The sequence below is a fragment of the Trifolium pratense genome, linkage group LG5, assembly GCF_020283565.1.
Source record: "Trifolium pratense cultivar HEN17-A07 linkage group LG5, ARS_RC_1.1, whole genome shotgun sequence".
Lineage (NCBI taxonomy): Eukaryota > Viridiplantae > Streptophyta > Magnoliopsida > Fabales > Fabaceae > Trifolium > Trifolium pratense.
In genome coordinates this window covers 2,317,051-2,329,862 of record NC_060063.1, presented here as the reverse complement: position 1 = coordinate 2,329,862, position 12,812 = coordinate 2,317,051, and the positions used below count along the sequence as shown (strand labels likewise).

Below are 12,812 nucleotides of genomic sequence, written 5' to 3'. Positions count from 1 at the left end.
AATTTTTTTTTGAGAAAAATAAATTATTTTGTTGCAAAATCTGAAACAAACAAGCCCATAGATATTATGTAGGATTTTAAATTCAGATTGCATATAGTCAAAATTGCATGTAATGGATAACGATTATTTATTCTTTCAATGAGATTTTAGCTCTTAAACCATAATACCACTCACAAACAAATTCATTTGAGGGGAATTTGTAGGGTTCAGGTTTACATTTTACCATATCCGCAGAAGAGAATCCATATTCGTACACAATTTTGCGATTAAAAATTTGCATTCAGTTTTGACCACATGTAAAATTTAGATGGACACAAACATTTAATAACACATATCTTTAATAAAAAGTATAATATTTTTTTTTTGAAGGAGCAGAAAAAAAGCACTAAATTTTTATGAGTGTCACTAAATAATAAACTTAAATAGAAAAATAATTAAATACTAATATTTTTATGAGTGTGACTAAATAATAAACTTAAATGACCGTATAAATATTTAATATTTTTCTAGCTAGAGTGACTGTGGCCCCTCCCCAATACAGAAATATGAATAAATAAATAGATTGAGCAACACAACTCAATAAAACTTTTTTACACAGTGAAAGTGAAATATCGGGTTGAGGTCAGAGTAATGTGTCAGCTTGTTTTGTGTAAATGCAAACAATGGAATGGAACTCAACTATATTTATCAATTTTAGTTTTATATATTTTTCTCGATTCCGGTAATAAATAGGGGCATGTTTGTTTTGGTTCTGTCTCCCACTATTATTTTTTGTCACTACATTGATATTAAAGAATTAAATAGAATAAAAATTTACGTTTAAATTTTAAAATATGGACGTAAATTAAAAAAAAAAAAAATTACATGTAAGTTAAGCATCTGAATTTTAGAATCTGAAATGTAAAACACATACTCCCTCCGACCACATTTATAAGACAATATTCTCTTTTGCACACTTATTAAAGAGAAATATTTTTGTGTTAATTTCAATTGATATTTCTATTGAAAATCCTAAAATAACCTTGATTTTAAGTTACTTCAGTTCAACTACTCCATCATTTATAATAACTAGACGATTATCCGTGCAATGCACGTGTCTTATGCGTTGTTTTATACTATAATATCAAAAAATTATTTGTATAGGTAATAAATTATTTGTATAGGTAATAATTTTAAAATCGAAACAATATGTATTATCAAAATAATAATAATAATAACAATAGAAATTATCTAAATGAGAAAAAATTGATGTTGAAACATAATAAGTTTTTTTGTATTATAAATCTCATTGGAGGATTATGAGTTGGATAAACTACTTCATTATCGAATCTGTCATTTATATTAATTTGAAACATATTGGGACAAAGATAAACCAACTTAACTTGTACTCAAAATCGAATATGATAAAAATCACGCAAAGCATGCAAACCATCAGTAAATTTTATTTTATCTATTTTTTTTACTAACAATTCAAATTGAATTTTATTTGGATCAACCAAAAGAATGTGACAATGAATTTGCATACCAAAATTATCAGTAAATAGTCTTGACAATCGACCAACTCCATATATGCACAAAGATTGGACAAAAGATTATCAACAAAAGTATTAACTATTTTGTACCAAAAATAATAAATTGAACAAAAAAAATTAAAGTGAATAGTAACCCAAAAACAACAATAATAATAATAATAATAACAACAACAACAATTAGTACCACACATTAAATAAATGTAAGTGGGTGATGTGGCTAAATGAAAGATTTTTATTGATTTAAGTGGATGATGTGAATTAGGATTTAGATAGTCAATTCAACAACTATCTAAGATTTATATATATAGATACTAGAACATCGACCCGTGCGGTGCACGGGTCTGATTAGTTGTAAGTTATATAATGATTAAATAAGATATGATAATTCCGATAATGTAAGGTGTATAAAAAAAGTTGAGTAACACATTAAACGATAGTTCACCAATAATTTTGGATAAATATTCATACAAAGAAAATTATGTTATATTACGGAAGATTTTCTTATAGACCACATTCAAATTCTTAGTCGTATCTTAACTGTTATCATCGATGATCAATATTTTTAATCCTTTTCAAGAAGTAACTCTTGAAATTGCAACATACAACTGACCATGTGAAAACACTGGCGACGGAAGATATATCCCAACATGCTTTAAAGATTGTCCCTGACTCTTATTAATAATCATCGCAAAAGAAATCATTATAGGAAATTGTCTCTGTTGAAATTTAAAAGGAATTCTCACGTCAGATGGTGTTAGAGAAAATCTAGGTATGAAAACCTGATCACCAATATTACTTCCTGAAATAATTTTTCCTTCAAGAGCACGTTTTCCCAATCTCGTAATAATAAGTCTTGTTCCATTGCATAATCCTAATTTTTGATTCAAATTCCTTAATAGCATAACTGGAACTCCAACTTTAAGTCTCAACTTGAGATTTGAAACTTCCGACGTAGAAATCGTGTTCAAAAATTCGGGAGTATGAACATCATCCACTGTTTGACCGTCTACATTTTGTGTGAGTGGAGTATCAAACTCAAATATGTTTTTTCTTCACCAGGAATTAAATCCAACATATAATCATTTATTGTGTCGACTATTGAATTTTTAGGAGCTAGTATAGCTATACTTTGGAAATACGTTATATCGTTCATGTTTTGTAAAAGTTGGGGATATGTGCTTTCAACGATAGAAGCAAGAGGATCACCTGAATTTGGAACAATAAATCTGATGGAATGTCAAGTTCTAAATCATCGTCGTTGTCATCTCCAATTTCTCCATCGCCAACACCCAAAACTCATTCAGAAAACAATCTTCTTTGTTCAACGTCTGCACTCGAAGCACCACCGAGAAGCCTCATATTTTTACTAAATGTTAAAACTTCACAAAAATTCCAAAGAACCGAAGAATTAATAGTAGCATGAACAACTTCTGACCTTGTACCTTTGGGTATTACTGGTAGAATTTGTCTAAAATCTCCACCAAAAACAACAATTTTTCCACCGAAGAGAATGTGTTTATTTTTTTCATCAACAGACTTGAGAATATTTTTTAAAGTTCGATCAACAGCTTCGAAACAGTGTTTGTGCATCATTGGTGCTTCAACCCACCCATATAATGAGCTTTGCTTTTTGTATTAATAGCATCAAAGGGCTTTTAGGAACTACGGTACATGTTGAAAACTCGTCAACATTTATAGGAATACAAAATCTTGAACGTGTTGTTCTACCGCCAGGTATAAGCAATGCAGCGATCCCACTTGAGGCAACTGTTAAAACTATCTCACCTTTTGAGCGTAATGCGGCTGACATGGCCCTCCAGATAAATGTCTTCCCTGTACCGCCATAACCATAAATAAAAAACACATCAGGTTTGTTTTCGTTAACTCTTGTCATGATTGTGTCATATACTTTACGTTGCTCTGAAGTCATAGTTGACATCAATCTAACATGTTCCTCAGTTAATGATTGTCTGTTATAATTCAATTCGTCGTGTATTAAACTATTTTGTATATCATGAACTAATGATGTGTCTGCTTTAGGCATTGGAGAATAATCTTTTAAACTCTTCCCACAACTACGTAACATCATCTCAATATCTGCTAGTACATATTGTATCAATTGATCATCAGTTAATATTAAATTTGCAATGTTAAAATCAAAATAATGAATGTGATTAGTGACATGACTATGGTTGTGTTTTGTTGTATTGCAAAAAAAATTGATTTAGCATAATTGAATTTGATAATAACTTTCTAAATGACACGTGATAATAACTTTCTAAATCTCACATGATAATTATTCTCTAAATTTATGATCCGGTAGAAAAAAAAATCATTGATCAGGAAAGACATAAAAATATTTCGTGATGAATAATATAGTCAACAATAATTTTAATATGATATACTTTTAAAATTGATGGTGCTTATCAATTATTGCACATAATTTTAATCACAATTGGTATTCTTGCCATAGTGGTTGGAAATATTGCCTTCCACTAAAGGGTTGCGGGTTCGAATCCTAGTCAAGACAAAATTGTATTATTTTTTAATAAAAATTGCAAGATAAAATGGAGGGAAAACAGGAAAAACAAATTAGGTTTTAGGGTTTGCTTGTGTATACAAGCTTATAATATAAAAGATTTCTATTAAAAATCCTAAAATAACCTTAATTTTAAGTTACTTCAACTACTTCATCATCTATAATAAACACCTGTAATTATTATACTAGTACTCCACACTTATTAATGACTATTACTGCGCATGTTTTTTCTTTTCCTATTCCAATGACCACAAAACGTTTGATTCTAGCTTTCTATTTCTAACACAACAACAAAGCATATTTTTTTTTGGAGAATGATAACTTAATGTTAAGAAAATAAATGTGGAAAAAAATTATTGAACTTGTGGTGTATTCAATTATCTAAACATTAAATTCTTTGTATCATTAAATGTTATATTTCTATTTTTAGGTAGCTTAACATGTGTTATATTTCTTTGTTGATCTTGTCTTATATTTAAGGCCAAAATATTTTGTTGACTTTGCCTTATAAATAAGGCCGGAGGGAGTAATTTCTAAAATGGGTATAAGCATTGACAACTTATGTGATTTATGCTAGAATTTCTACAATTTCATAAACGAATTTTATCTCAAAACAACGGAAATAAAAATGAAATTAAATATTTCCAGTCATTGCTCTTGCTTAAAGACTATTCTTGTTTGAGAATTGCTCTTGTTTTTGCTTGTTATTGGCAATGCCGTATCTGAGGGGAGGCGAGGAGGGCGACGGCCCTAGGCCCCCAAGTATTTGGGCCCCCGAAAATGTTTTTTAGGGGTCTACATATTATATATGTCAATAATATAAAAGAATATCAAAATTATTGTGAAAATTTAAAATAATATGTCTAAATATCTTGTGAATATTTTAAATTTAAATATATGTTACAATTATATTTACAATAATAAATTGTTAGAAGTTATTGTTTATATTTCAAAAAAGACAATATGATGAGAATGATAATGATGATGATGAGGAAATACAACCACCCGATGAATCTTTTAAAGTCAATTATTTTTTGGTAGTTATTGATATGACAATAACTTCATTAAAAAATAGATTTGAGCAGTTAAAAGTATTTTTTTATTTTTATTTGATGCAAAAATATTGAAATCATTGGATAATGATGAATTACAAAAATCGTGCACAAATTTTAAGATTGCTTTTTTTAAATAAGGATTTGTTAGATATTGATGCAGATGATCTTCTCTCTGAATTGAAAGTGTTGCAAATGTGTTAATGTCAACCATTGAAATTCTCTTAACTATACCGGTGACTGTTGCATCTGCAGAAATAAGTTTTTCAAAGTTAAAATTATTGAAAAACTACTTAAGATCGTCAGGGTCACAAGAAAGGTTGAATGATCTAGCCATTTTATATATTAAGAAAGATATGTAGAACATATTGATATAGAAACAATTATTAGTGAATTTGCATTTAAAAATGCTCGCAGGAATTGTTGTGAATTTGCATATGGGTCCCATAAAAGTTATATGGGTTCACATTTTTTTATGAGACCCATATGAATTTCAACCAATAAAAGAGAGTGTGTTGGAATGTGTTTGTTAAAGAGTGTGTTGCTAGCATTATTCCATTCTACAATATTGCTTTGATGGTTTAAGTTTTTATTGAATAGAGATGTTAGAACTAAAATAAAAGGGACCGTACTACTTATATAACTTTTGTTCATCAAGGAAGTTATTCTACGTGCATCAAATATTAAATGCGGCAGTTACTAAAACGAGAGAAAGAATAAAAGAAGAATAAAAGACTACTTTATCCTTAATGGGGAATTACCACAATGTATACTTAATGAGTAATTTCCACTTATTTCAATTTATAAATAAACGATTAAAAGGAGATAAATCCAATAGTTTATATTACACTGACAATTTTTATAGTCTACAATGTATTGAAACTTATATAAATTGGAGAGTGAGGGGAAGAGGGGGCAGTCCTAAATTTTACCTAGCTACATTTTGACCCATCCAAATTTTTATAGTCACAAATTTTACCCATCCAAAATAAATTATGACCTAGCTACATTTTACTAAATAATGACATCAAATTTGGTTAGGATCAATGATAGAGTTGAAGAGTCAATTGAACGATATCCTCAACTGTAGTGATAAGTGAAAGGGTGGTTTATTGAGTATCGTCGTTCATCGATTGACTCAAATAAACGTATTCACTTCACAAAAATGAAACTTTTAAAAAATGACGATTTGAGAACTATTTTCTCTATACTCATATAGTTCTAAGAGACCGATCAAGTTAAACATGAATTTGTTCATGCTATTTAAACAAGTTTGATACGTCAAATGACATTAAAAAAATCACAGTGTGTATAGTTTAATATGGTGAAAAAAATACACCATCTTGCAATAGTGCTACCTGTTTGGCTTATCCATACTACGTCCATATGTTCAATTTATGTCTTTAATTTTTGTTTTTTTCTTCCGTTTGGTTCTATGGAAAAAAACTAGGAGGAAATAAAATTACGCAAATCAATAGTCTAAATTCATGTATTAATTTGCGTAATTTTTTTCTCCTACTTTCTTTCCATAGAAACAAACGGACCCTTCATGTTATATGGTATGTCCGAGAAGTTGTTGTGATATGAATGCTAGTTTATTTAATTTCTCTCTTGTGCTGCTAGTGCGTGTGAATTTTTTTTTGTACATAAACACGCATATAAGTGATGGATCCAGGATTCGAATCCCGGTCATCACGTCCGGTCTAACAATATCGATATATTTTTACCATTTGAGTTAGGACTTGTGAACAGTGCATATGGATTTTTTTTTTTGTACATAGACGAAATGACAAAGCTATCATAAACTCACACACACAAGTGATGGATCTGGGGTTCGAACCCCGGTCATGATGTCCGGCCTAACAATATCGGTATATTTTTGTCATTTGAACTAGAACCTATGGAAAGTGGGTATGTTTTTAGGTGTTTGGCCGTGGTATTGGAGGTTCTTTTTGTCCAACAGAGGTAGAGAAGGTTGTTTTCAACTCTTTCTTCCCGAAACGATTCTTTGACAGGTTTGACACCTGGTGGCGGCGACAGCTGCGATGAATCTGATTTGGGTGTGATGAGGGGTGTGGTGGTGATTGGATTTGGCGTCGATGATGTGTGGTCGATGCTGCGTGGGATTGGTTTTCTTGGATACGGGATTCTCTGACTACTTCCAAATCTATTGAGATTTGCAGGATTATGTATTGAGTCTCTCTTGGTTTTTAAATCTGCTGAGATTTGCAGGTTTCTTTGTATCTGGTTGACCTCTTTCACGTCGGTGTTGACTGTTTGGAGGCGGACGACGAGCTGAGACTTACCTGTCTAGGTTTTCATACCATCGTCGCATCATTTTCTGGCTCGCGGAGTTGCTCTTTGGATCTGATGGGTCGATCACTTTTGATTCGAGATTGGGAGTTAGAATCTAGTTGCATCTTTATGGGTCGGGTTGATGTCTTTTTTGGTGGTCTGGAGACTGAGGAGTATCCTTCTAAGAATGAGATTAGAAGCAGTCTTCTATTAGGTGGTGTCTGTTTTGATTTTCTTCATTGTTGTTCCATTTATATACAGCGCCTGTGTTTTGTAGTTCCGTTTTTCTCGGCTCTGTTTGTCTTGTGCAGAGATTGGTTATTAATAATATTATATTTGCCATTAAAAAAAAATTCAGTGATTTTAAAATAGGATCAAATTGATGATTTAGTGAAAATAGGGATAAAAAAATTAATGATGGTTGCTCTCACCCTCTAGAATTGATCAGAATCCTCTCATGTCCCCTATTTACCGGGAGATTTTTTTTTAGTGCAAATTTTACCGATAAAAATTTCCCGGTAGTGTAAATTTTACCCAGAGATATTTTTCGATAGTTGAAATCTTACCGAGTTATATCTTTCGATAAAGTAAATCTTATCGAAAATAATAATAAAGAAATCAAAATTTATTTAAATTTAAAAATGGAAAAATGGAAAAGAAAAAAAAATTGTGAAAAAGAAGTACAAAAATTACATGGGTGCAAGTAAAAACAGGTTCCTTATCTAGAACGAATGATGATATAATTGTGGTTCTGTCATTGTGGAGTTTCGTTCATTCGAGAGCTTTAACGATGAACATGTTAGCATCATCATCACCATCAATGTCTGTTCTTCTTCCCACTACCACTTCAAAGCCTCTTACAACCTTTTCAATTCGACCCAACAAAACCAACAACATCAAGATGAAGATGAAAACAAACCGTTTTACTGTTTCTGCTGCTGTTGCTGAAGATATTGTTTCTTCAGAATCTTCTCCTTCTCTTCAGCCTCAGCCTCAATCTGAATCTCAGGTTTTCATTCTCTATTCAAAATTCTGTTTTTTCTTTAAAAGGGGTGCTTAAATTGTAATTTTATTGCAAATTCAATGAGAATGTTTAAAAGGGGTGCTCAAATTTTAGGATATTGTTAAGTTTGATATTTTGAATGTTTAAAAAGGATGTTTTTTCTCTCTAATTTTAGCTTTTTTACTTAATATAAAACAATTTAAGCACCCATTTTGTAGTTTCAATGAGAATGTTTAAAAGGGGTGTTGAAAAGAATGTGGGTGGTATAAGTTTGGACTTTTGGATAACTCACCATTCAACTTACATTCAAGAATGGTGAGTTATGCTTTGAATGTGAAGTGGTATAAGTTTGGACTTTTGGATAGATTCACATAAAGGTTAGTTGAATAATAAATTTGAATGTAAAAATTACGTTTGGAATCAAGAGCTACATAGCGTAGCTTCAAGTTAGAATCAATTCCAAACGACACCACTCAAATATGTCGAAATCAATTATGTTTGAAATCACTTTTGAGTTACCCAAGAGCATTTAGATGAGATGACGTGGATCTATTCTAGCTTAACCAAGGTCCTGGGTTCGATCCCTGGCTTGGGCATGCAGCAATGTTAAAACTCTTAGGGAGAGTTTGCCGCCCATTTGGGTCCCACAAGGCTCGAGGGATTAGTCTCTACAGTTGCAAGCAGAGGATACCTGGTTTACGCCAAAAAAAGAAATCACTTTTGAGTTTTGACTTTCCCTACTGTGAAACCAAACAAATACTAAGCTCTTTAGTTTCTCTAATTTAAGCACTTTTGTTAACTGTTATGATGGTTTTTGTGATGTAGAAGCTAGGAGTGGTTGTGAAACCAACAGAAAAACCAAGACTTGTGTTGAAATTCATTTGGATGGAGAAGAACATCGGCATTGCACTTGACCAAATGATACCTGGCCATGGAACCATTCCTCTAAGCCCTTATTACTTTTGGCCGAGGAAAGATGCTTGGGAAGAGCTTAAGGAGTTGCTAGAGAGTAAGCCTTGGATATCTCAAAAGCAAATGATTATTCTTCTCAATCAAGCTACTGATATTATCAATTTGTGGCAGCAAAGTGGTGGTAACTTATCCTCGTAAGGTTCAAATCTACGATATTTGTATCAAATAGGATATTTCACCTCTTTAATGTTATGTTTATTGTGTTGCATTTGTTGTTACTATATGTATACCAGACAAGCGCCAAATTCTTTTAGATGAATATTTACTTTTTGTTCTATCATCATAGTTTTATCACTTAACTTTCTGTGTGACGATAATTTGATTTGCTGATTGTAAACACTCTCCAAAATAAGCTAATCCATAGAATTCTGTTATTTGTTGAGACTTGATCATAACTTATGCTAATAAGTGAAAACAACTCGTTCATTCTATTCTGTATTCATGTGCTAACTAATCCGAAAACTCTAGTATATCTTGTTGAATGCATTTGTCAAATTTTCATCTATAACTGTTTATAACATATTGACATGTAATAATGCGAAGCAGTGATCTTGTTTATCTTTACCTGATACCTAAATTACCTGTTTTCGACAAGTCTGTTTGTCACACTGAACCATGTCACACTCACCTAAATTACCTATAATTGGATGAACATAAAACAGACCACGGATTGTCCTCTTGACTTTCGGACAAGTGAGTAGTGGTTTTCTCATTAAACGTTACTCTTTCGTTCTTTAGCAACTTCTATTAACTAGGCAAGTTTTTTTTACCTGGTTTTGATTCACTTGGTTTCTTGCTTTTCTTGAATTTAACTTTATTCTCATGCCACTGACCAAACTCGGTTGGATTTGAAGCCTGTTTCGTTATGGCCTACTAGGAAATTTCCGTGGATTTATTTGTTTCTAGATAGTACAGTAAAAAATAAGTTTTCGTATTAAAATCATGGCATCTAAATTGTGGTTAGTCCTGTGCTTATAGCATGTTTTGATGGTTTCTGAAGTCCCATGAATGAACACATTTTGCATTTTGTTTGGTTTCCTGTTTGAAACCATCAGTGAACAGAAGTTTGCTTTAAACTTCGGTTGAAATGGAAGCAACAGATAAGATAGTTTCCGAGCTAAGGGGGTTCTCTCTCGAACCTACTTTCCAATCAGTATCCATTGTGACCAATCCATGTCTCAGGTTATAGAGAATGGTCCATTATTCATTTTATTCTCTAATCTTACAACTGATTTTCTGTTTGCATTACTCTCTGTTGTCCCTTCTATTTATTTTCGTGTGCGCTCCTGCTTGCTGTTTCACTTCTGCTTCTATTTGCTGTTTCGTTTCTGCTCCTGCTTGCGCTCGTGTGATTGTGTATGAGAATAATTCAAACTATTGAAGTATTGATATTTGCTTCTTTGTGAAGTTTTTATTATGAAGTAGTATAGATTTTGTGGTAAATATTTTGAAATAAAAAAAAAATTATCCAAACCTAAATATTACAACTTCATTTATGGTCGAATTATTTTATGTAATTTTATGGTGCTGAGTTCAAATTCTGTCAGAGACAATTGTAAAATAGTCATTAGTGTCACTTGAATTAGTAATTTTCCCTTCCCCAATTTTTAATAATAATAACAAATTTATGTTTGAAGAGTCAAGAGACAAGTACATCTTCAACAGAAGATAAGTGAAGTTCTTTAGGAAGATAAAGAAGATGGATGTATTTTATTTGGTTGTTAAGCCACCGTAGGATCTTTGACTCTCAGTAGACGCCTCAAGTTATCCCTGTGGCTTAAGCCCTTTGGACAAGTTGTGGGATTGATCATCGAGCCGGCAAATGACATTGAGAGATGTGTCTTTTTATGCTGGTCATATATGACTCATTTTGAACAAAAAGGTGTAGTAATTTTACAACAAGCTTTATTTAAAGTTTGTCGAAAAATGAGCTCTATGACAGCAACAAGCTATAAAGTGCATATAAACACTCTTTAAATTAGACGTGTCTCGGTGTAGGACACGCATCAGTGTCTGATATCAATTGAATTATGTAATTTTTTCAAATTGTTATTAGTTTTGACATATTAGTGTCGTGTTCGGTATTTGTGCTTTATAGGCAATAAGTTCATTGAGCTATATAATTTATTTTAGAATGTCGTGTTCAGTGTTTGTTTATCTTGTTCATGAAAGATTTTGACGTGGAGATGGAGTGCGCATAGGTTAAAGATTAATCTGTGTTTGTTTTATGAATGGTCATGAAAATCTCAGCTAGGTTTTGGGCGATAATTGCTAATTAATTGGAATAGGTACATTATTGGTTAACCTTCTTCCAAAACTCACTATGCAATAATTGGTTATTATTGGTGCATTATTTGTATGGAAACTAAACATTGACTAACCAAATTCTTGAGCAAAGGTTCAAATGTTCCCGTTCACGTATATATGAATACAAGAGGTGAGCTGCCTTAGAGAGTTCTAGAGCACTCAAGAGAATAACCATTACAATATACTATCTTTGACCAAGAATCAGTCCCTCTATTTTTCTCCTAAGTGTCTCCTTTTATAGTGCAGCATCCCTTAACCTAATGGACCTTCTCTTGGGTTGAGGTATCCGGGCCCAATAAGTATGACATTGAGATTCATAAGCAGCTCGTCCGTACAGGGGACGTGGTGTTAGAACCCACGTGGTTTACGTCACTTGTCCGTGCGGATCACGTGGAGGTGGAACACGCCTAGCTTAGGTCACTCATCTGTGCGTATCACGTGCAGATGGGACACTTGAAAGTGGAGCTCATGATGTGGTTTAGCTGGGCGTGTAGGAGTGGAGCTCATGACGTGATAGAGCTAAGCCTGTAGGAGTGGAGCTGACGATGACTTGTCTCGTCAAATTATAACATTATTCCATGATATGATCTCCATATCAATCTATTTCCTCATATTTAACCAAAGGTATAATAGCTACAAGAAAGAGGCATAAACATGTTTTAAATATGTAATCACCAATTCAGTTCCATCTTTTGTACCAAAATAAACCCATAACTTAGTTTTCATTTTTATGCACTATTTTCTTATAATTTTATGCAAGTATATGAAAGGCTATTTTAATAAACCTTTCAGCAGTTTCTTAGAATCTATTGGGGGGTGTTTGTTTCATGGATTATAAATTTATTCCCAGGAATGTGACTTTGGGAATCTTTAATTCCTATGTTTGTTTCAAGTTTTAAAAAATTATGCCTAGGAACTTTTTATTCCTTGGAATATGAATTACACATGACTTTCCCACTTTTTATTCCTATGTTAAATGGTGGGAATCTTACATTCCCATGGGAATAAGAAGTAACCACCCATAACTCCCCACTCTCCCATTATTTTTAACTCATTTATTTTTTTATTTTAATATTTTAAAATATTAATTGAATTTATTTTAAAAATGTTCC

General features: G+C 32.1%; 1 protein-coding gene across 1 annotated transcript; it reads left to right on the top strand.

Moving 5' to 3' along the window:
* The first annotated feature begins 8,135 nt into the window (after positions 1-8,135).
* Positions 8,136-9,673, top strand: LOC123887185 (30S ribosomal protein 3, chloroplastic-like). Its single transcript, XM_045936467.1, has 2 exons — positions 8,136-8,427; positions 9,247-9,673. Exons 1-2 carry the CDS (start codon positions 8,209-8,211, stop codon positions 9,529-9,531), a joined length of 504 nt encoding a protein of 167 aa, XP_045792423.1. The 5' UTR covers positions 8,136-8,208; the 3' UTR covers positions 9,532-9,673.
* The last annotated feature ends 3,139 nt before the right edge of the window (positions 9,674-12,812 follow it).

Bases quoted from the DNA above. Each gene is read 5' to 3' on its own strand.
- LOC123887185 (XM_045936467.1), top strand. From the start codon at position 8,209: ATGAACATGTTAGCATCATCATCACCATCAATGTCTGTTCTTCTTCCC. The intron at 8,428-9,246 runs GTTTTCATTCTC...TTTGTGATGTAG, and splicing joins AGCCTCAATCTGAATCTCAG to AAGCTAGGAGTGGTTGTGAA.